This window comes from Hetaerina americana, unplaced genomic scaffold, assembly GCF_022747635.1.
Source record: "Hetaerina americana unplaced genomic scaffold, ioHetAmer1.1.p SCAF_28, whole genome shotgun sequence".
Taxonomy (NCBI): domain Eukaryota; kingdom Metazoa; phylum Arthropoda; class Insecta; order Odonata; family Calopterygidae; genus Hetaerina; species Hetaerina americana.
This window is the reverse complement of record NW_027286852.1, coordinates 325,738-349,468: the sequence shown is the minus strand read 5'-3', so window position 1 is coordinate 349,468 and position 23,731 is coordinate 325,738. Positions and strand designations below refer to the sequence as shown.

The following is a 23,731-nucleotide window of genomic DNA, read 5'->3' as shown; positions in this document are numbered from 1 at the left end:
CTTTGTAATGAGCAATTGTTCCCATACCCCTCCCCACTCCTCTCAGAAAAACTAGCCTGGAAATGGTCAAAACAATCCATCAACGCACCTGCGAGCCCCCACCCCTCTCAAATCCTCCCAACCCTCCCCGCCCCCACTCTGTACTGAGGGTATATATTCTTGCTCTGTCTGTTTTGCAAATTTGTACCTGATGATGCCGCAAGTCGGTGAAACGCGTTGTACCGTATAATAAAATCTGTGGAATAGTACGAGTCTTTCTTTCTTTTTAGTATGGATATTAAATATTTCAACGAAGTGAAGCCTGAAACAATAGAATATATGGAAGCTATTAATTTTGATTGGTTTTCATTCCGACTGAAGTAACCCATAGATTGGAGATGTTAGAGACTCGCTGTGAATTGATTAAGTTTCTTCATTTGAAAGGTGCCACAGTGCCAGGCAAATCCCCAATCAATGACATAAAGGCTGTCAGTGGAGATGATATCCCTTTGCCATATGACTCTGTTGTGAGGTGGCAGGAAAGGAATGTTCAAACTGGCAGCCACATGTTGTCCCTCTCACAGACAATGATCCTAGAAGTGGAAATGGACCGTCACTCATGGACGATGCTACCACACTGAAGAAGACTTAAAGCTTTCATTAAACCAAAGAGCAACCATCCAAATAGCAATGAATGAGATTGATTTAAGCTGTGACAGTGTGTAGAAAATTATTCGCAGAGAACTGCAAATCTCAAAGGTGTCGTCACTCTTTGAGTTCCATGACTACCAACTCCTTTTTAATGCAACAATTTCAGAGCGTAAAAATCATTCGCCTTGACTGGGACTCGAACCCAGATCCCTCAATATCCGGTCGAGTGCTTTAGCCACTTAAGCTACCGAGGCGTCCTCTTAAACTCTGAAAATTTTAAAACTCTGAAAATTTTGGGGCTTTTAAAGGAACTAGATTAAGAACTCCGAAGTTCCGAGTCAGCTATAGATTTCGGTCGGGGATGCTCAAGGCCAGCAGCAGCTGAAAGTCATGCAAACGCGCTCACGAGACCGTGAACCACGCAGTGAAGACCTTTATACATCTGAAGAGCAGAGAGAAATAGAAGAGAGATTTGAAACATTTAACGAATCAGTATCAACCATGGCATCCCCACCAGCCTCACAGCCTTTGACCGAAACGCAGGAACTCCGAGCAGAAATCACAGCCATGGCCAGCCAACTAGCCCTACTTACTCAGGCGATGAACCAGCGAGGACTCCCCGGAGCAGTTATTCCGCCATCATTCGCAGCCCTGCTACCACCCGGTGCAGCCGAAGGAATGGACCCTCCACCAGATAACGAGGTATTGCAATTGTTCTCTGCATTGAGCTCCCGGAAAACCAGCCCTAGGCTTAAAGCCCGCGATTTGCATGAGATCAACCTCATTCTTACCATGGCCTCAAGTTGGGAAGGCCTTAATGAGATCCAGAAGAAATCACTGTACAATCGTGCGCGAACCCTGTTAGCAGTGGCAACAATGGGATGGGGAGATGCGCTGCGTATGGCCACTGAGGTGCCAGTCAACTTATTGCACTTACCTCCCGGCTTCACCCTTAGCCAACAACCGCCGACGCCCGCCCCACCTCCACCACCCGTCTATCAGCCCTTTCGCCAATACCCCGCCCGCCAGCGTGGCCGCGGACGGGGTCAACGAGGCCGAAGCAGAGCTCCACTTGCCTGAAGCATCCATCTCAACCGGCGAAGAGCAGCTCCTGCGGTGGGTCAACTCCGGAGAACCCGAAGACCCCACAGCCTGGGAAACCAGCTCTTCCGCTGATTCCTCATCCGGCGTCGGTTCGAACGCGTCGGATCCGGACATGGACAACGACCACGACGACGAGGTGTCATACGAAGAATCCGACGCCTGGAGCAGCTGCTGCTGGCCTTGAGCATCCCCGACCGAAATCTATAGCTGACTGCCCCCACGCCCGCCCCGTGTGTTAATATATCCGGCCGACCAATATGGCCGACGGACACATTAAAACGCGGGTACGGCCCGTGAGGGCTCGTCTGCCAGATTATCGGCCGTGGATACCCAAGACCAGGTCACTGTCTGCGACTGTACGTTCTTTATTATCTCAAAATACATATTGAATAGCAAGGGGCGTGTCCGGAACATGACTCCGTTCCCTTTTTGTAATGTATATAATGCACTCGTATTATCCAAGTAAACCTTAATGTTAACATTTGCAAGATTTAAATCATTTAACAGAAGAATGGTTTCGGTGAGGCCGAACAATGCCGCGTAGAGTTCTGTTTCGTTGATGTGCCAGTCTGTTGGAACCGGGAATGACCGAGATAGTTGCCACTGTGGTATCACTATTCCGCCTTGCGTTGGGGTGGCGTCTGTGTAGACTTCGATGGTCTCGGTGGGCTGCGGCAAGACTACTTCCTTGGAGAAGATGTCCATCTCCAGGAGCCGCTTCCATGCCGCATCCTCTCGTCGGTACACTTGGGATATCAAGCATGGCGGAATGCGGAGCACCCAGGCGACCCAGGCTAGGTAACCTGCCGCCTTGGGGATGTCTTGCTGCCGAAGTCGGGCCATAATGGGGATAAGAGCGGCCACTCGCCGGCGCGCCTTGGCCGTTAATTTCAAGCTTAAATCACAGGTGTTAATTTGCACTCCCAGGTATTGCAAGGTTTGCGTAGGGGTTAGCACTGACTTACGTATATTCACTGTTATACCCAGGGTATCTTGTAGGAACCGAGATACTTCATATCCGCAGACCTTTGCTTCGGAATATAACAGCCAATCATCAAGGTACACTATTGTTTTGACTGGGAATTTTCTTCGTACGAAAATCATGACGTCCTCCGCCCAGCGCCGCAGTCCTAAGGAACTAGAAGAGAACTCCGTTAAAAGTTACTGTTGCGGCATCTCCCGCAGTTTCTTTGGAATTTACCAACTCCTTTGCTGAAACAAACATGGGATGACCTGGAATTGCAACCATGGCACTACTGGCAATGGAAATCATGTGGCTTGGGATTTTTCCCCATCTGCCATATTCTCCTAATCTTGCCGCAAGCAACTATTTGTTATTGACAGAATTAAACAAGTAATTCATGGTGCAATATTTGACGACACAATTAAAAGATCAAGGCATGCTGGAAGAGATGTGTAACCCTGAATTGTGGGAAGTGTTGAGAGTAACAAATGAAAATTAAGTTCCTATGTTGATTATTTTTTTGTAATAATTAAACCTTTATGCTATCTTCTCATGATGTAAAAGCTTATTTAATACTTTTTGTATAATTATAGATTGATGAAATCTAGTTACACCATGAAAGACGTCATTGATGGTCTCAGTGGTGGTGGGCTAACGTTCTCGCCTGCTAATCCAGAGGTAGCTGGTTCGATTCCCACCTGAGTGGGCTTTCATCGACTTGAGTGTTTGTAAATGTCTTGAATGTAATGTACATGGGTCAGGTGGAAGAAGGGACTATGAAGTCTCAATCATGCCATGGTAAGAGTCGTTTGATAAATAAAATGGCAGCTTCTGATCTTAACTAACAAAAAGTTAAAAGCATAAATAATTTTGTTTTTTCTTTAAGAAAATACGTCTGATATTGCTGAAAACTGAAATCTTCTTTTGTAAGGGAGAAAAATGAAGTTGTTTCTGAAGGTGAAAAATAATGTGAAAACTTATGTAATGATAGGTACATTATTGGACTTGAAGAAGGTACCTTTCCATTTTTCTTCATTTTAGCAGATCTGCAGTTTCAGGCTTAAAGAAGTTGAAGGCATCAATGATGAAGAATACATTTTTTTCTCTTTTCCACCAAATGGAAGATTACTGGAGCCACAAGATCAAAGGTATTTAAGGAAGGTGTTGTACTTGATGATGGCACAAAGAACCAAAATAAGAACTCTCCACAATAAATCTTTTTATTTCATGTTTAAGTTCATTATTTTGCTGTAATCCCTAACCAGCCCAGTAAGCATAAATTTTTACAATAATTAAAATCATGTTTTCTCGTTCTTTTTTATGTTCAATTGTATCAATAATTGCTCTGATATCACTGAACTAGGTAAAATACTCTTGTCATATCTGGACACCACCGATAGTCCTAAGAGTGTCCATGGGGTCAAAATTGGCCACTATTCCCTTGACGTCATGAGGTGTCCCGAGGTTCAAACCGCCAACTTTGACTTAGCCCTAGAACCATTCTTTAAGTGGGATGCCAACGTTTGGGCTACCAGGTGAGCAGAATGCCCACCCAGCCACCAAAATTGGCATGTTAATGAGAGTAAATTTTATGTACATAAAATCAATTTTATTTGCTTTGGTTAATAAATAAAGTTTTGAAATTACATTATCCACCAATAACACCATGTAATGTTGGAGCAATGATGAGGGCAGGGAAATTTAGAGAAAATAAAATGAGTAATGGGAAGAGAAATTAGTAGATGTTATGGGGCTGTTCGAGGTGAGATGTAAGGAGAGCAGGAATCACTGGAGTGTTAGCTAAAGAGTAATTACAGCAGAGGGGTCATGAGTCAATGAGGGGTGGCGACGATATTGAATAAGAAAAAGGTGGATACTTATAATGAAGTGTAAAGAGTTCAATAATAAACTGAGTCAGTGAACAAGTAAGGTGCAGGAAGCATTGTCGGAGATGCAGTGTGGGGATATGGAACTTTTTACAAAGAAAGGGCAAAATTGGTGTGTTAAATGAAGGCAAAAGCACTTTTAGGAAGTGAAAAGGGAAAATTATAGCAATCCATCAAAGACAAGTCAGGAAAATACTATTTGACTCAGAGAAGGTTCAAATGAGATGAAGGGAATATATAGAAGAATCAACTGTATGGAAAAACATTATGTCAGTAAGGTTAGGCATGGAAAGAGAATGTGAGGTAGATAGCTTTTGACTAGACTTACTCAGCAGCAAAATTGGCGTGAAGGGAATTGAAATAAAGCTGCGGGGGTGATAAACATTCTTGCAGAACTACATAGAAGTTAAAAAAAGGGATGAGGAAGGATTTTTGTGGACTAATTCATTGAATTTATGAGGATGGAATTTGGCTGGAAGACTTCATCAGATCAGTTTTGGTTCATATTAAAAAAAGGCTACATAATGTGAGGACAACAGAACGATAAGTTTGATATCCCAAACAGCTTAAGTGGTTCTCAGGATCATCAACAAAAGGACTGATAGCCGGGCAAATGATTACTTAAGGAATAGATCAGTGTGGGTTTAGGAAGGGGAGAGGCACATATGATGCCATTGGAAGGCCAAAAACCGTAACCACACCATTTTACATGCATATTTATGCCTGTTGTGGTGTCTAAACAAAGCATTCATTACAATTAACCTACATCTTTGGCAGAACTCTGTTGTTTTCTTCCCTTGTTATTTTTGGGTCCCTAAAACATAGTCTCCCATCTCCATGCCCTCTCTTTTGTCGCATCCAAAGGGGAAGCTGAAGCGACTACAAAAATAAAAGCAAATGAAAGAAAACTGCAGAAAGTTTATTGTCAAACTGCTCAATTGCAAAGGGTACGTAGGTGCGGACAGAGCAAGGTGTTGTTTGTCGCAATAGGTCTTGCTGCGGACTGCTGGCTAATTGGTGAACGCATCTTTGTCTCCACTCTCCAGTGCTGTCCTCTGGTGGGAAGAATAGGAAGACTCCAAAGCTGACAGATGAAATATGTGTAACCGCCACACTTTCTTCACCTAACGTTACATTCCAATCACCCATTACTATCAAATGTTTCATCCTGGGGACACACATGATTATGCCCTCTTACAGATTGTATACCCTATCATTTTCTTCTTCCCTATGTTTGCATGGTGGCAGGGATACCTGAACCATGACCAAGGTCATTGGTTTTAATTATACTTCTGGTGATAATATTCTACAGGTTGAATGGTCCATGTTCATTATGCTTCTGCCTACCTTCTCATTCAACATTGTGGCCATCCCTTGCTGGCTCTCGTCCCCTCCGCTGTATATTTCTCTATAACCACTACTCTAGTAACCATTGCTAGCCTTCCATCTCTCCTCGCAGCGACCTAAAACAGCTATCTTTCCTCTCTCCATCTCTCGCTTTATATTCTCAAATAATCTTGTGCTCAACATCATCCAAGCATTCCAATTCACTGTCATAACAGATTCGGCCCTCAACTGTGTCTTCTGTGCTTCTACTATGCTTCTCGCTTTCCAAGGATTTCGTGAGATGACGTCCATGGCAGACTTGCCTTCTCCACTTCCGCGTACGACACACGGTGGTGTAAGCCGAGTCCCGTATTTGCCAGGAATCGTTTTCATTATGGTGTCCATCCTAACAGTCTATGAGTAAATAATTGAATTGGTTTGCCGTTGACATCCTCAATAATGTTTTAATGTGACAGAGAAGTCATTTTTCCTCACTTTTGAAATCCACCGCATTAGGAAACAACTTAAAATAAACGGAACTAACCTAATGCGATTAATCACCGATTAACCTTTGGGTGGTGCCCTGACGGCCGCCGTCGCGTTTGATTTCAAGTCAAAATATGAAATTTCTCAGGTCTCGGCCCAGAGTACTACGAATGAAAACTTCTCCGGGTTGATTTTACGAACAATGTAATAGAGATTAGGGATTCCTCCGCTGTGCGAATCAACGCCCTCACGCCAAACGTGGCGTGTCAGTGTGCAGCCGATCGCTGCGCTGTGCGGAAGAACGCGAGAACTCGCTATTTGGCGGAAAAGAGAAGATCGACCGACGGAAGAGAGGACACTTCAGCACGTAAGTGACCTTTGCTCAGAGCACGCCCTGTGCTCTCACTCTTCTTGTGTCTGTTGGGGAGGACACCATGAACACCAATTCCGCTGCAATTCTAAATTCCATATGATTGATATAAATTAAAATGTGCTGGCGCAATAACGCCTCGTTCACATCATTCGGTACGTGAAGATTGGAAGTGGTTTCGCGATTAAGTGGGTAATGCGATCGCTGAGAACCAATATGTTCTACCTTGGCAAGGAATTAACCAAATCGCAGCCGTATTTCATTGTATGCATTCGAGTGCTATTGCACACTTTATATAGATATATACGAGTATTTAAGTAAAATCCCTCTCTACACCTATGCTATAACCTTAAGGCAGTGGGGGATTGGGATGGTTCGGTGGCTGACGTACCGATTCCCACCCAGAGCCCAGCCCAGGTTCGTATCCTGGACGAGATAGTTCTTTTTCAGTGTTATACCGATCTCTACTTGAGATGCTTTAAGTGAATATTCCGTCCGTCGAATGGGATGTTAAACTGCGGACCCATAGGCGCCTCTGGTGAAGAATGGGCTCATACCGACGCCGGTGTTCTCTTCATCCTTCCTCCATTCTCATCCATCCCCAATGGCGCAAATGACCTTAGCTGTAGGTCGCCTCCCCTAACATTATCACTACTACTCTTCAAAAGAAATTTAAAGCACCTACGTGCCTCACCAGTTGAATCCTGGCAGTTCTTCTATTTATAAACAGTTTTGAATTAAACATTTTTAACATGGAGATTAATGCTTCATCAACGGTCGGAACCATCCATTGCAAATCGTGCCTTTCTATTGCTTTTCTAAAATTAATTATTTTTCACTGGTAAATTTTATTCCAAACTTATTTCACGAAATTGAAAAATTATAAATAGTAGAACATCTCTTCTCTGCCTCTCCAGACATTTTCCGCTTTTGTACACACTTCAAGGTCTCAGTGCCATGAGGTCTCGTCTACCTTAACAGAAAACCCATACAGCCATATAATTGAAAAGAGTCACTGCGCCCTATTTCATGGGGAGGTCACAATCGACTTAAATGGGCCCTCGTTTTAAACTACGTAGTAACTCCTGCATCAGTACGTCGAGTTGAGGGATGATTGCGACATTTAAGTGGCTCTAGTAGACGAGGCAAATACCATTGGTGACGACACCAATTCCAATAGCCGCGTGTACGCAGTCACGTCAATTTTACATGTCTTGAAAATACAGGAGGTAGTTCGGTAGTAAGGTGTAGAAGTCAGCGTCGTGGCATTCCATTCAGCCACACTAAAGGATAACGTGGATGACGTCAGTTGTTATCAACCATAAGATAAGAGCTCAGCGGCAATCCTTCATTAAATGAAAATAACTGAAATGGCCACACAGCTTTAGCAAACCAAACGAGACTTGCAGTGAAGAATTAGTTCAGTATTCAGAGGAGGGCCGTCAAAATGCGCGGATTCGTATTCACGTCTCTGGACGCCTTCAAGCTTATGACGGTTCTTAATTCCCAATTTTAATCTTTAGTACGTGCCATTTTATCCGTGCGAGGATGGCAAGTTGGCCCCTGGCTTAGGAATGATCGCCAGATACGTGAACGGTGCGAATGTGACCCTGGTGCGTCTAATCTCAATGACGGCGACAACAACCCCGCCAGAGGACAACATGTCCAATTAGTAGCCGCTGTAACTGTTATGCAGTCAACCTTCCGGTTAACATCCACAGGAAATTTGTGTTAGTGCCTTGATACCTAGTGAGGGTCGATTCTCTGAAAGTTACCGCGATCATTTGCCATATTTTCTCTGCGTGAGTTTTTTACGTTCCGGGCGCCTGCAGTGACGCGGAATTCTTCGCACATCTCGACTTTGAGGACCTGCAGATTCTTGTTGATACGACAAAATTCATTATGTGTTGATGCTCCCAATTTTCACGGTCGTTAGATTTATTTTCATTTGGATGCTGATTAGCGCAAGAAATAATCGTACTGATTCCATATTTATATCTCCGTGCTTGCGTCTGCCGGGATAAAGGGCGATGACATCAGTGAAAGTCGTCCAAGTGATAAGATCCTTTTGGGTCAGGCGAAGTTCTCAAAGGAAGGCGAGGCCAGTCTCTATTTTCAATCATGAGCTCAACCGTGCGTTCCCCAGAGGGCAGAGCCGTAGGGATTATGCTGACAAAATGATCGCCTTCAGTGTTTCCAATCGAAGATTTTGTCGACCGCAGTTCGCCCTCGAATTCTTCCCATTTTGCCGGCCACTCCCTTGCCAATCAAACGCTCCTGCTCTTCCGCGTCCCTTTTCACTCGGCGACCGACTATTTCGATGCCTTGGTATTCCCACTCGCGGCGAATTCCCTTCTATCACATCCATCATAACACAACACGTCTTTCCCGCCCTTCTTTGTTGTCCTCGCTGTCGCCGTAGTGACCTGGAGCATCAACCTCTCAACTAGTTACGGCAGCTTATACTCTCCTATGTTCCACTGACTGCCACCACACTCCTCACCAGTGCTCCTTCATTTTCTCTTCTTCTTCTTTGTGACGCATCTTTTGTTGCTTCTTAGCGTTACACGCCTTCTTATCTTGAGATAGCCCCGCTTGATGTCTGTCGAGATCCTCTCCTTCCATGATATGCTACTTCCGCCGTATTAAGGTGAACGAGTCTGCCTGTTCTGATTTCTCGTCTCTCTCGGATACACCTGCCTCCAAGGTCTTCCTTCTGAAAAAAGGAGTTTCAATATTCTTTGCGTACTCTCACTGTGTGCTCTCTCTCAATTATTTTGTCCACTGACTTTCAATCATACTTTCACATGTTTCGCACTCTTACTCTCTTGAACTTTCCCTCGTTCACATAGATTCCTTTGATCAACATTCTTCGTATGCCTTGTGCTGCCTATTCCTAACATATGTTGAAGTGCAGCTAAGAGGATTCACCTTTGTCCATCTTAATGAATAACTCATCGCAGCACTTTTCCACGGAGATTTTTTTAATTTTACGACCGGGTTTCGATGTATTAAATTATCATCAGGTTACATCACCTGATGATGATGTAATACATCAAAATCCAGTCGCAAAATAAAAAAAAATTATCTCGTGGAAAAGTGCTACGATGAGTTATTCATTAAGATGGACAAAGGTGATTCCTCTTAGCAGCACTTCAACATATGTTAGGAATAGGCAGCACAAGGCATACGAAGGCATTATGTACGATTTCCACCACGTCACGCCAGAAGTTACTCAATTTGTTTGTCCATCTTCTTTTTATTTCTCCTTCTTCTATTACTCCACCGACTTGTTTTCATGTTGAACTAGGGGTTTGCGTCTTGTATCGGTCTATATTTGATTCTTGTATCGGAGGTAGACGATTCTTATGCTGTAGTTAGCTAGGTCAAGTGGTTTCAGTCATATAAACGTATTTTCAATGATTTCCTTCGAGTCCAAAAGTGCCTCGTATATTTCCATCAAGAGTATGTCGTTGACAAATAATTTTTCTTTCAGTACACATCAGTTAGGGCGAACTATTTCCTTATTTCTTATTCCTGAATTCTCATTGGTTTTCTCACAGGCAGTTGTCACACTTTCTCCGCTGATTATCTGTGCTAGGCATTAAGATTTATTTGACATTAGACTCAACGTTCGGTGATCTCCTCTCCACACTCCTCTCTACAGATATCAGTAAAGGTATTTCTAATTGCAATCATCACCTTTACCACGATCATTTACAAATATACAGCCATTCCCGCCTTAATTACCTACCTAGAACTATTAACGAAATTAATTCAGACCTTGCTGCTTAGTCGCTATGGAGTATACAAAATTTACTAAAATTAAAACCCATCAAAAGTCAAGTCTATTATAATCGAGTACCATAAACTACATTCTAAAATAAGCATTGATGAACTCCCACCACTAACATTGCATGGATCTATCATACCATACCTAAGGACAGCAAATAATTCAGGGGCAACCATTAATGAAACGTTATCATGGACTGATCATACAATTGCTATCCGCCGAAAAATAAACTCATTCACTGAAAAGGTTAACGCACATCACTCCCCATCCTTAAAGATGCTTCTTGTATGATCATCTCTTCTCTAATCCCATTTTGATTACTGTGATGTGGTATACTTTATCCTCTTTTATTTCCTCTCTCAACTCCTCCTCCTAGGTATCTTCCGCTTCTTCTATATCCGACTCGAATATCACTTTCCTTGATATCGGCATTCACCTCCAAAACAATACGTTTCGCACCTCAATCCATATTAAACCAACTAATAAGCCACAGTATCTTCATTTCGACAGCTGCCATTCACCTCATACACAGCGCTCCATCCCATTCTCACTCTCAGTCCGTGGCTTCCGTCTCTGCAACAACATCCCCTCCAACAGAAATACTTCGACCTGACTCTCAGAAAATGTGGGTACCCTGAAAAACTACTGAACAGTAAAATCCTCAAACCGTCAACCCAATACACTCCCCTCCCCTAACCAAACCGCCCAAAATACCCTAATCTTATCACCACTTTCTTCCCCGGAACACACAAAATTAAACATTTAATCCGTGACCTCTTCCCAATTATTAATAACACTCGGTCCACATCACTTTTATTCCCACATTGTCCCTCTGTTTCGTTTGAAAGCCCGTCGAACTTGCGAGACTTCAAGTCTAGAAAACCAACTGCGAGGCCGCCAGTCTCTCCCCCGCCCCTATCCGCAATATGCAACCGCCCACGCTGCAAATGTTGCCATCTTCTAAGACCCTCCCCCTCACTTAGTAGCAACTCCCAACCGGTCACCACCTGTACCTCAAAAAATATTATATATCGCCTCTCCTGTAAATTCTACCCTGCCTTATACGTGGGCGAATGCACGACCACACTCTCCCTCCGCATGAATAATTACCGATATTCCACCAAATCTCCCACCTCCCTTAATTATCCCATCCCTACTCACACTGCTTCCCACAATCAATCTTTTGATCTGCAGGTATCACAGAGGTCAGAACCCCCTAAGATGGGGCATATCTGGGTGACCCAGTCATTCAAACCGCGTGGGCTGAACCAAGCCCAATGAATGCATCATATGGCTACCTACATATCCCCTCCAACCCCCTTGATCCTTTCCTATTGGCCCCTTACCTCTCCTCCCCTCACATATCCCCGGCATTATTCCTCTCCGCTCTTCCCCGAGAACGCCATACTGAAGACGACAACCGAGCCGTCGAAACGTCAAAACAACATATTGTGAGTGTCCTTTCTTTGTGTCTCTATGGTTTAAAAATCTACACCTGTGTTTTTATATATTGGTTAGTCGCCGAAGAGCGTTCCATTTCGAAGATAGGAGCCAGAAGAAAGGTAGTCGACGCAGCGTCTGTTCATCAGTGAGCCGGATGCAATGTCGTCTGACCCCAGTGGGGCGGCCAGTAAGTGATGATGTCAAGTTAAAAACACTATTGAGGAAGGCAACGGGAAACCACCTCAATTATCTTCCCAAGATTTAAATGATGGACAATTCAGAGATTTTGAGTCCTGGCAACTACGGGGCTCGGCCCAATCGGCCGTGTGTCCGGCAGTGGGGGAGGCAAGGCTTCCGCGGTCGTCATGCCACGAAAACCTTGCAAGGGAAAACCAGCAGCAGCAGGACAGAAGACGCAGTAAAAGAAAACCAAAGTAGTTAGACTAGGAACGTGGAATGTTAGGACAATGATGAAGACACGCAAATTGGAGAATGTTAAGCGAGAGATGGAAAGGGGAAAAATAGATATTTTACGTCTATGCGAGGTGAGATGGAAGGATAGCGGGGATTACTGGAGTGATAATTATAGAATAATAAACAGCGGCGGGGAAGAGAGCCAACGAGGGGTTACCATAATATTAAATGAAGGGGTAGGAAGAAGCGTAGTCAACATAGAGCAGGTAATAGATAGATTATTACTAGTAGAGATAAAAGCAGAACCGACGAACTTGGTTATTATTCAGGTACACATGCCACCGAGCAACCAGAAGGAAGAAGAGGTGGACAGGATATACGATCAGTTAGAGGACATACTCGCGTGTGTTCCTGCAGGGAAACATATGATAGTGATGGGGGATTGGAATGCGACGGTAGGCGAAGGAAGAGATGGTGATGAGGTGGGCGACTATGGTTTAGGCACGAGGAATGACCACGGGGAGAAAGCAGTTGAGTTCTGCAGGAGACAGGGGTTAGTCATCACCAACACTTGGTTTAGACACCACAAAAGACGCAGGTATAGATGGAAAATGCCAGGTGACTCAGAAAGGTATCAGCTAGATTATATCCTTGTTAGACACAGGTTTAGGAACAGTGTGGTAAATTCGCACAGCTTCCCGGGAGCGGATGCGGACTCTGACCACAATTTAGTGGTTATGAAATATAGCGTCCGTTTCAAAAAGATAAGAAAAATGTTTAAAGTATCAAGAAAGGTTTGTCTTAAGCCGCCAAAGACACTATTGAAACCGTTAACGCTAAAAGGACTAGGAAACCATGGATCACGGATGATATCACGGTGGATAACATTCCCGCGGAACTATTGAAATGTTTCAGAGCTGAAGAGGGGCCTGATGTAGAGTATAATGTTGTGTTTTGCTAGGGGTCACAAATTATTTAATTAGTAATTATGTCCATTCAGTAACCTACCTTAACCGGTAGATACCCTAAGAATATATATATAAATATATATATATATATATATATATATATATATATATATATGTATATATATTTATTTGTTTATTTATTTGGTAATCTACCTGTTAAGGTAGGTTTTTGGATGGACATAATTACTAATTAAATAATTTGTGACCCCTAGCAAAACACAACATCCCTCTCTACATATGATCCCTCTTCATCTCTGAGTACTTTCTTCCTCCCTTCATCCCGTCCAACATCCCTATCCTGTTCCTTCCCTTTCCTCGTTTGCCTAACATTCTCCTGTCAAATACACTCTTCAACATCCTGCTTGCACTATCAGACGCTGAGTGGACTACCTTTCGTCTGGCTCCTGACCCTCGACCTATATTGCATGGGTGACCCTACCAGGAGCAACAATTATTATTACTGCCGCCAGCACAGCTCTAGGGGTCATCGGAACGCACAAGCCCTTCCACAACCTCAAGGTTGTACTGCGGGGAGGGTAAAAAAAAAATTTATGTATATATATATACTACCTTGATCAAAAAGTTCCCGGAATAACCACCGTGTGCCGCTCCCATCGTTCCGATTTGAGTTCTGTTTTTTTTGTTAAATTGGTACATCTGTTGTTGATATTCCCTTTAAATCTTAGTGTCATAACTTGACATTTGCAAAAGTTACGTAGCCAAGAGTACATCTATCTCTGTGTGTGTTGGCGATTTTTTACAATTTCAGAAATGGATTTAAATTTGCAACAACGAACTTGTATTAAATTTTGCGTAAAAAACGGATTTAGTGGCGCACGGACGTTGGAAATGTTGGAAAAGTGTTTCGGCAACGATTCTCTAAAAAAAACGGTCGTTTACCAGTGGCACGAGCGGTTCAGAAGTGGTCGTGAGTCAATCGAAGATGATGAACGCAGTGGCAGACCATCGACATCGAAAGTCGGTGAAAAAATTGATAAAGTAAAAGAAATGTTGGTCAATAACCGCAAATTAACCATCAGAGAAATAGCGGAGGACTTGAACATTGCCTATGGATCCGCCCAAGACATTGTGGTTAATGATTTGGGTTTCCGTCGTGTAGCAGCAAAAGACCTCAATTTCATGCAAAAAAGAGACCGTGTTGACGTCGCAAAAGACATGATTTGCGAGGCTGAATCCGATCCCACATTCATCAAAAGGATCATTACTGGAGACGAGACGTGGGTTTATGAGTACGACACGCAATCCAGACATCAGGCAAGTGAATGGCGTTCACCAAATGAGCCGAGACCAAAAAAACCACGTCGTTTTCAGTCAAAAAAGAAGGCAATGCTGACGGTTTTCATGGATTACAACGGTGTAGTGCATCATGAATTTTTGCCAGAAGGCCAGACAGTAAACAAAGAGTATTATTTGGGCGTTATGAGACGTTTGCGTGAAGCAATTCGCCGAAAGAGACCAGAAATGTGGGCAGAAAACTCGTGGATTTTGCACCATGATAACGCACCGTCGCACAGTGCTATCATTATTCGTAATTTTTTGACAAAAAATGCAACAAATACCATCCAACAGCCACCGAATTCACCTGATTTGGCTCCCTGTGACTTCTTTCTGTTCAATCGAGTTAAAAAACCATTACGGGGAACGCGTTTTAGCAGCCGAGAGGAAGTAATGGAAAAATCGCAGGAAGCACTGATGGACATACCGAAAACCGAATATAAAAAATGTTTCGAGGATTGGATCAAGCGCTGGCATAAGTGTGTTGCAGTCGATGGGGATTACTTTGAAGGGGACAATATAGATTTAGATGAATAAACTTGTATTTTTAATTTTCTGAATAAATTCCGGGAAATTTTTGATCAAGGTAGTATATATATATATATATATATATATATATATATATATATATATATATATATATACACATATATATACATATATATATGTATGTATATATGTATATATATGTATTTTTTTTTAGGTATTCTACCGGTTAAGGTAGGTTTTCGGATGGACACAATTACTAATTTAATAATTTGTGACCCCTAGCAAAACACAACTTCCTACTTTACATCCATCCTCCTACTAAAATCCATCATCCTACTCTATATCAGGTCCCTCTTCAGCTCTGAGTACTTTCTTCCTCCCTTCATCCCGTCCAACATCCCTATCCTGTTCCTTCCCTTTCCTCGTTTTCCCAACATTCTCCCCTCAATTACAGTCTTCAACATTCCGCTGCCAGTCAATACCCCCTTCAGCCACTTTTCCTGCCTCCATAGGATTGCTCCCAACAAACCCCTCTCTTCGCCCACCATACCAAGTACTTCCTCGTTTGTTTTCTTCTCTGTCCATTTCACCTTCTCCATTCTTCTCCACACCCACATTTCAAAAGCCTCCAGTCTACGTCTATCCTCCTGCTTCAATGACCACGTTTCCGCGCCGTACATAGGTAAGCTCCATATAAAAGTTTTGACGAGTCTTTTCTTAACATCCTTACTCAACGTTCCTGTCATCAACTCCCTCCTCCTTGTGAAAGCCTCTTTGCCTAGCGCAATTCTTCTCCTTACGTCCTTACTACTTTGACCGTGTTGGTCCAAACACTACCGAGATACGTAAACTGTTCTACCTGCTCTAGTTTTTGCCCTCCTATTTTAATGTTAAGCTTGGCCTTTTTCTTTCTAGAAAATCGCATAACCTTTGTTTTATTAATATTGATTCTCATCCCATACCTGTCGCACTGAATTTCCAATTCACTCAGCAATGCTTGCAGCCCCTTGGCTGACTGACAAACTAAAGCTTGGTCATCAGCAAACCTAACTGATTTTACGAATCCCCCGCCCACTTTCATTCCTACCTCGAGTTCTTCCCATGCCTCTTTGATCATTTCCTCTGCATACAGGTTGAACAGCAACAGTGATAATGGGCAACCCTGCCTTACACCCCTTCCTAACACTGCCCAACCTGACTCCCCGTTCCCCACTCGTACCTGAGCAGTCTGAGACATGTACAGGTTGCTGATTAGCCTCCTTTCCCGCCAATCTATTCCTATTTTTGCAGAATACTCATTAGTTTTTCCCAATTCACTCTATCAAACGCTTTTTCGAAATCTACGAAACAGGCAAATACCTCCTGGTTGTGTTCTATATTCCTCTCGATTAATAATCTCATTACTGCAATGGCATCACGCGTACCTCTCCCCTTCCTAAACCCAAACTGATCATCCCCTAAGTAATCATTTGCCCTGGGCTCTATCATTTTGTTTATGATTCTGAGAACAACTTAAGCTGCGTGGATATTAAACTTATTGTCCTATTTTCCTAACACGATGTAGCCTTTACAATTTTGGTAATAGGAACTAAAACTGATCTCACAAAGTCTTCCGGCAAGATTCCCTCCTCATGGATACTACGAATGAGCCCATATAGCCTCTTCCTCCCACATTTTCCTAAGCCTTTTAAAAATTCCGCGGGAATGTTATCCACCCCCACGGCCTTATTTGGTTTCATCTCCTTTAATGCCCTTCCTATCTCATTGTCTAGTATGCCTGGAGCTAAGCTATCTTCCTCTACGTCATGTTCCTTTTCTAACTTTGTGGGTTTAAGCTCTTTACTACACAGTTCTTCTACATATTCCTTCCATCTCTCTTGGATCTTTCCTGTGTCAACTATTACCTTATCTGCCTTATCTCTGACTGCTATCGTTGATCTCCCTTTCTTACTTCTTGATAAAGATTTAACTTTGCTCTACAGCGTACCGATTTCACCCTTCCTCTGCAGACTTTCCATATCCTCGCACTGCATCTTCCACCATGCTTCTTTTGCTTTATTTTTTGCCAGCCTTAATTTATTGTTTAATTCGTTGTACTTCATTTTGCCTAATTCTTCTATTCACATTCTTCCATATATATATATAGCATCAAACAATATAGACACACATAAAAAGTTCACCCACACGTTATTTCTTGATCATTTCGACGGAATTCTGCTCCGTCTTAATCGGAAGATATTGAAGTAATATATGTATGTATATATGTATATATATATATATATATATATATATATATATATATATATATATATATATATATATATATATATATTTAATCCCGGTCGCAAGTATAAAATAACATTACTGGATCAAGTTAACTCAATATGGCGCCAGTACGACTGACAGGGATCGGAGATAAGCTTAAAAAAGTTTGCAGTAATAATTTTTTGGAATGAGAAAATTTCTTCTCGAAATCCTTCAAAATTACCAAAAGATGATGTTTAAACTTGATAAATCACTGTCACATCTTTTTTCTCGAGATCTCTCCTGGATAAAACATACGTATATGAGGAATATGTGGGCAAGCTAACTCAAAAATAGGATTTGTTGAAAGAGTATAAGGAAGACGTGGCGAGAAGGTAAAATAGAAATGTTGTCTTTCGCTCGTTAGGCCTCATTTAGAATATGCTGCTAGTATCCTCAGGGATATTCACGAAGTTGGATTGATTGCCGAATTGGTTCGCGCGCAGCGTCAGAGGGATAGACTTGTACGATTAAAACGTTGTTATGATAAACTGGGTAGCGAGTCAAAATTATTAGAGGAAGTAGGCTGGCATACTCATGGAGAGAAGGTAAAATCACAGATTGAAATTCTTGCATGCAGTGGAAGGATGTCTCTTCAGCAGTGATGTTGAAAATGTGTTATTATTCCCATCGCACTAAGGTAGGAGATCTCTGGTCAATAACTTTCGAGAGATCAAGTGTAAAATAGTCAGTGACTTAGAGTGACATTTTTTCGCGCGAACGTTCAGGGATCAGGATACACGTCTCTGTAAACAACGGCGCTGGTTGAAACAAATTCTAAGTAGCTTGTTGAGCTTCCATACTTTATCTAACCGTTATTTTACAGTTCTTGTTACTAGCAGCTTGTCTCGCTTATGTAGAGACGTATTTCACATTTGAATACCTTAGTACATGTAGCTTTTGTTCAAATTATTTACAAAATTTGATAATTCTAACATATTGTTGATAAACAAGTAATATGCGATATAACTTTGGTTGTGTCGGTTGCATTGCATCTTCAATGTTCTCGCCGCTATCTTTTGTCAGGTTATCTTTCCGTGTCCACTCCTTAAAGCCATCCCTCGATAAACCCCTTTATTCTGTTTTGCATGCTTACAATTTATATTGGCACATTGCTGATGTGATATTTATTTGCGAACTTTCGGAGTGACTTCTCGCTAGCCTGCATGTTGTTGTGGTGTCCCCTTTGCAGGCTGTCATTTGATGGCAGCAAAAATCTGTGCGTCCTCCTCACAGTCTTGTCTAGTTTTATTTCATTATTCCTTATGTACAGCGTCCTCTTTTAATTTCTTCAGTCTAGTATTTCCATCTCTCTATGACTTGCTCTCTGAGACTACAGGATCGCACCCAAAAGTGGTAGGACTGATTTTATTTTACAAGAATTTTATTGACGATATACTTACATCGACTTAATAATCTTCAAAGTATGCTCCTTGAGCTGCTACACACTTAGTATAACGTTGCTCCCATTCCCCGTACGCCCGCTGGAAATTTTCTTTGGGGATGCCGTTGATGACCCTCGTCGAAGCCTCTTGAACGGCCTTTATCGAGTCAAAACGTCGTCCCTTGAGCTGTCTTTTCATCAGGGGGAAGAAAAAGAAGTCCGGTGGTGCCAATTCGGGAGAATAGGGCGGGTGCGGCAACGTGGCAACGCCGTATTTGGCCAGGAGCTGTCTGACGACCAGCGCGCCATGGCAGAATTTTCAGCACCATCTTGGCGCACACCTTCCGCAAGGCCAAATCCTGCGAAATAATGCGTTGGACGTTGGATGCAGACAGACCCAACTGGTCTGCAATTTCTTCACTGGTTAAGCGCCGGTCTGTGTTCAGCAGTGTCCTCACTCTGTCCACATCCGTGTCGGTTCTTGCCGTCGACGGCCGTCCGGAGCGATGGTCGTCTTCAACGAGCTCCCTACCCTCTTTAAACAACTTGTGCCTCTCAAATACTGTGGAACGGCTTAAGGCAGTGTCCCCATAAGCCTGCTTGATCATATCGAGGGTCTCAGTGTACGTCTTCCCGAGTTTCGCACAAAACTTCACGGAATAACGTTGCTCTAAATTCAGATTCATTTTGTTTTTCGACGCGGACAAAAAACTTGCTTCACTAAAAACGGTGTCCTCACTCAACGACAGCCCGCGGGCGACTAAGGTTGATGTCGGTCTGTTGCTAAGAGCCCCCTCCACCTTACCCTGCCAGGCAGACCCCCCTCCACCGCTCCGTTCGCGCCAGAGAAAATCAGTCCTACTACTTTTGGGTGCGACCCTGTTTTGCGTCTTTCATCTTGTGCTATTTTATTTCCCAACATCTCTGGTTTTTTAGACGGGCTAAGTGACACTCATCTCTGTTTACCAAATTAACTGCAAACCCCGTTCCTTCCACCTCGGGCAGTGAACCGCGTCCTCAGCAGTCGCATCATCGCGCCTCATACTGTTTTTCTTCCGCCTTAGCCTCTCTACCAGTGCCCAAGGGATATGTTTATATTATTTACCCACTTCCCCTTTAGACACACCGTTGTCAACTCAAAACCAAACCCTCGAGGCAGCATGCATTTGGCTCCTAGGGGCATGCCCGGACCCCGGCCTGGACTATGCCCATTAGCGGGTGCACCCTCCCACTTCCCGTTTATCGCCACTCCTACCACTCGCCCCCTCCCCAAAACCCCCCTTACATGCCCTACCGATCACTAGTGCTCTCAGTGTATCAGCCTTCCGTTTAAAAATGGTGGTTGTGCCACTGATGTATTCAGAAAAACAAATAAGCATTTATGTGTTGGGTGCCTCCGTCATTCTGCGAATGTGAGGCGGCCCCTTTTTTTGAAAATTTGAGAGGCATAACATGACATGAGAGACATGGCATTAAAAACTGATCGATTTGGTGGGAAACAGTGCAATTCTATTAGCTGTTCAACGCGCCGTAGCTAGGGGTCAAAGTGCGGTTGAGACACAATTACCGATTGTAGAACATAACTGTCTATAGTTCAAATAGCTGATTTCAAAATGCCTTAGGGTTCAGAATTTTCATTTATTTAGGAATAATTCTGTACCTTCAGAAATGGACCTTCCCCATAAACTTCAAGCTTGGCGTGGTGGAAGGGATTTTGCGTTCTGGTGACCCCCAGAGCTGTGCTGGCGGGAGTAATAATAATTGCTCCTGGTAGGATTACCCATGTCAGTTAGGTCGAATGCTAGCAGCCAGACAAAAGTTAGTCCACGCAGCGTCTGTTCCTCAGTGAGGCGGCTGCAAAGGCATATGATGCCAGTGGGGTGGCCAATTGGTGATGGTGTCACAAACTACTTTTGAGGAAGGCAATTGCAATTCACCTCAATTACTTACCCCAAGAATTGAAGGATTGCGGTAACGATAGCGGCGGAGTAACGGCCTTGCCGGCCAACTCAGAGGTAGCGAGTACGATTCCCGCCTAGGGCATGGAAGTTTGTAATTGCTTTACATGTAATGTGTAGGGTTAGTAGTAGAAGAGACAATTGAGTCCCAATATCGCCCAAACAAAGTCGTTAGATAAATAAAAATGGGCGCAAAGGAGGAAATTAATCCTGGCAACCACGGGACTCGGCCCGGGAGAAGCCAGACGTCCGCGGTTGTCATCTCGTGAAATCCTTTCAAAGTAAAAGCGCTGGTAGTAGGGCAGGAGACACAACAGCAGATTGGACTAGTGAGAAAAGGCACTTCATGGTGATGTTCAGGACAGGGAAACAAGAATATGCGTGTATACACGTGTAGCGAGAGATGGAGAGTGGAATAGTATATAGATATTTTAGGACTGTGCGAGGTGAGAAGGAAAGATAGCGCGAATTAATGGAGTGATAAACATTAATACACAGCGGAGGTGAATAGAGCCAGCAAAGGTTGGCAATAATATTGAACAATACGTAGTGAACATTGAGAAAGCGACAGAGGGAATATTATTAGTAGAAGCAAAAGTGGAAGCAATTAACTTGGTCAATGCTCAGGTCTACATACCACCAGCCAATCGTTAGAAGGAAGAAGTAGAAAGGGCATACAATCAGCTAGAGGGCATAATCGCGGGTGTTCTTAGAGGGAAACATATGATAGTTTGGGGGTTTGAAACACGATGGTAGGCGGAAAAGAGAAGGTAGTGAGTTATAGGCCCTTCCTACGGTTCAGGAGCATGTAATGACTGCGGGGAAAAAGTAATGTAATTCTGAAGGAGGCAGTATTTAATCATGATGAACATTTGTTTTAAACATGGAAAAAGACAAGCATATGCGTACTAAAATGTCTGCTGAATCAGAGAGATTTATTTTTGTCTATATTATGAATAATTCAAGATTTTATTTATATTTACAAGACAATATTTTTTTATTTAGCTTTTATTCGGAAACTGCCTTTTTGGTCTTAACATCGGTTTTATTTTGACGCGAAAATATCAAAGGTAAATCTAAACACCCAAACCTTTGAAGAGGGAAACCCCAGCAATGCGGGATTTGAACTTGGGATCGGTTGGGCTGGTCCATCCCTTTCCGGAGGATGGGACGACCGCAACCAGGGTCGGCGAAGCTAATTGGGCGTAATTAAATTGCACAGTTGTCCCGGAGGGGATTCAGATCATGAATTGGTGCTAATGAAGTGCAGCGACAGATTCAAGAGGATGGAACAGAAAAGAAGGGGAGGGAATGTATCACTTTCTCCACTTCCCTCTCTCTCTTGCATCTCGAATGCTATCGGCCTCTGGCTCGTAGTTCTCCTGCCGAGGGAGCCACCGTCCCCCGCCGGAGGGGATCGCCTCTGTGACGCTGCCGGATGTCCAGCCGAACGACACTGGGGTTGGCCGAGTCTCGTCGGCCCTCATGACGTTGAGTTCCCTCTTCCGCAGGGAGCAGACGCAGGGAGCAGCGTGGCAGATGCCGCTCCGGAGCCAAGCCGCCGCCTTCCTCGGTCTGCTGCTCCTCGGTACGTCGAGTGGCGACGGTAGGCGACTGATCGCGTGGCCGGAAGAAGGGCGCCTCCGGGGCATTCCGCGGAATGCCCCGGAGGCCTCTCCTTCGGGAGCCCGGCCCTGCTGAGCCCTTGAGGAAGGGCCGCGGCTAACGACTCTCCTCGACCTCTCTCGAAGGACGAAGTATGGCATGGCGACTCCCGGAACTATGTATTGTCAATCGAATGCTTCGGAGGCGGGGATTTCCGGGCGAGAGCTTGTTATGTGCCTTTAGTTCGGGATGAATAGTAACGACTAAAGCCCTGGTAGAGAGGCTAATGCGGGAGGAGGTTAGCATGAGGTTTTCTGGTTGTTGATGCGGATTTTAAGGGGTGTGGCGCCGGTTCCCTCCTTCGTTTGGTGGTGCACAACACCCCTAGACAAGGGCTCTCCCAAAGGTGGTATGACTTATTTTTTACCGGATAGACGGACCGACGAGCGACGGTTTCTCTGGATGGGTTGGAGGGAGGGGAGTCTCGGGAAAGGCTGAAGTCCAGTGGCAGTTGGCTCCAAGCCTTTGCGGTGTACGGATAGTTCGTTCGCGAAACCACTATAACGTGACCTGGTTACACTCGGAAACTCGCCCACGGATCTCCCAAGAGTTTCTCGACCATCTGAATGGGGATCCGAATTTTTTAGACAACGGCCAACCAGACTTCTTCCCTTCCCCACCTCAAATAGATGCTGAAAGGACGTCATCAAGGTTCGTTGGAAGTGTTAAGGCCGTGACGAGGGAGCTTAGCAGCAGTCCGGGCGCCGCCTACCAGAGGGCATAGAAAACCCACTGGCAGCGGTGTGTGGACGCCGTCACATTGACGATTTTGAGTGAATGCATCAATTCTAGCAATAATTTTGTTTAAATCAACTCAGTGCTACTACTTTAGGTACATGCTTTGTACGTTTGTTGCATCGTACGAAGACCCTAATTACTATCGGCAACATGGTGATGACACCTCTTGAACAGCACATTTTGTTTGTTTAATGATTAAAGTAATATGTAAGTGCATAATGTTGTGCTCAGTCCCAATGCCTAAGACGAAGTCGCTCGTACGGCATGACTCATTTATTTAACTTCACTCCCGGAAGTTGTGTGTAATTGTCGTTGTTCAACTTCTGCCCGCAGTGTGTGACGGATCCGCGAGAAGGCAACAGCTACCGGCAATGGCGGCCATTTCGGCGGCCCCGCTGACCACGATTGATGGCGGCCCGCTACAGACCACCATTGACGCAGCAACCGTGCGAGAAGCAGCCCGAGGAGACGAGGTCAGGATCCGATCCAACACTATTGGCCGCGTTACACTTC

At 43.9% G+C, this 23,731-nt stretch overlaps 1 protein-coding gene across 1 annotated transcript in view; it reads left to right on the top strand.

The window, feature by feature from the left end:
- The first annotated feature begins 6,701 nt into the window (after positions 1 to 6,701).
- Positions 6,702 to 23,731, top strand: part of LOC139689867 (uncharacterized) — a 35,887-nt gene continuing 18,857 nt past the window's right edge. The window contains exons 1-2 of the mRNA XM_071586970.1: positions 6,702 to 6,763; positions 23,552 to 23,691. Of these exons, the coding sequence (XP_071443071.1) occupies positions 23,590 to 23,691 (102 nt within the window). The 5' untranslated portion in view covers positions 6,702 to 6,763; positions 23,552 to 23,589. The remainder of the gene's footprint in view (positions 6,764 to 23,551; positions 23,692 to 23,731) is intronic.